The 1,363-nt window shown below is 55.0% G+C and overlaps 1 protein-coding gene across 1 annotated transcript; it reads right to left on the bottom strand.

Annotated features, from left to right (window-relative positions):
• Positions 1-23: 23 nt before the first annotated feature.
• PV08_12106 (uncharacterized protein) lies at positions 24-1,264 on the bottom strand (the record flags this gene model as incomplete). The annotated part of the gene is made up of 3 exons (XM_016386413.1): positions 24-227; positions 298-677; positions 745-1,264. 3 exons carry the CDS (start codon positions 1,262-1,264, stop codon positions 24-26), a joined length of 1,104 nt encoding a protein of 367 aa, XP_016229859.1.
• Positions 1,265-1,363: the final 99 nt, after the last annotated feature.

Here is a 1,363-nt window from a genome sequence, read left to right as displayed (position 1 = left end):
ATCGAGATCGACGAAAAAGCCTTTCACGCGAAGGCGCGAGATGTCTGATTCGTGCTGCTCCTGAAGGCCCGGGAAGAACAGATCTTGGACATCTTGACCTTGCCGCTTCGCGGGCAGTTGAGACAATCGCATCCAGTCGGAGGATTGCACTTCGACGTGATGTTCATGCCGGAGCTGTCGCAGGGTCTGAAGCACTCGGGAAAACGTCGAGAACCAGTACTGTCCCACTCGAGGAAGAATTAGTGGGGGCCACATAGCAACATCATGCTCGGGGCGAGAACGGAAATTTCCACCTACATCGTCGATGCGGCAACTGGACATCCACTCCCAGGTGGTGATGTTGAAGGTCGCCCGTCCGAGGGGAAATTGGCACCACTCGCTAATCATGTTTCGCCAAGCGACATTCCGCCACAGGGTGCCGAGTCGGCGCACGGGGAAGGTGGTTTTCCCGGTCAATCCCAGTTTCAGGGTCAATTGGGTCTCCATGCCTCTCGCCGTCCCTTTAGTGGTCTTCGGGGTATGGGCTGTGGCGGCGACAGGGTCGGGACTGAGATGCCAGTTCGCATCTTGTTGCGCGAGCAGCGTCAATTCGGTCCAGATTTGGCCGTGGGTGTCTGGTAAGCTCAAGTCTTCTCGGTTGGCTCGTAGTTGGATCGAAAGCTCCAATGGAAGAGTCTCTGTGGGCGTGAAATTAAGCGTGAACCTTGAGGCCAATGAATTGGAAGCCATCGGGATTCGACCCACCTTGGTCGTAAACATCACACAGCCACCATCCCTCTCCCTCGGCGTTCTTCTGATCTTTCAAGTACTCTTTGAGTGCTTCTACACGGTGGTGTCCGGCCATCAATTCAACCGGCTCAGGATTCACACGTCGCCAATCCAAAAATGAAGGCCACGCCTGCGGCGTCCGCTGTCGCCAGTCAAGACGACTCTCGCCGTGGTGCTTTAGCGCGCTGATCATACGATCAATTTCTGATCGAGTGCAGACGAGCCGAAGAGCATTGTTCGAGTCGGTGCGATGCAACTCTCGACGAAATGCCTGACAGAGTCGCTGTCGATGCGGAATGTTTAACAATCGATTGTGGCCTTGTTTCCAGACCGGCGTCAACACATCGATGGGGAAGATCGCGGTCACCAGACGGTATGGCTCGGCCTGCTCACGAGCGGACAATGGTCCTGACGCGGAATAGGGAAGAGAAGATCCGCTCGTGGAGGTGACCTTCCCTGAAGATGAAGGAAGTTGCTCATCACCGAGAAGAGACATCGTTGAAAGCAGGACGAGAGAAAAGTGGTCCACGACGAGACTTCGAGCGCAGATGATGTGGCAGATGATCGATAGAAGAGAAGGAAACAAAGTGTGTCC

Source organism: Exophiala spinifera (genome assembly GCF_000836115.1).
Source record: "Exophiala spinifera strain CBS 89968 unplaced genomic scaffold supercont1.24, whole genome shotgun sequence".
NCBI lineage: Eukaryota > Fungi > Ascomycota > Eurotiomycetes > Chaetothyriales > Herpotrichiellaceae > Exophiala > Exophiala spinifera.
This window is presented reverse-complemented; position numbering and strand designations above follow the sequence as displayed.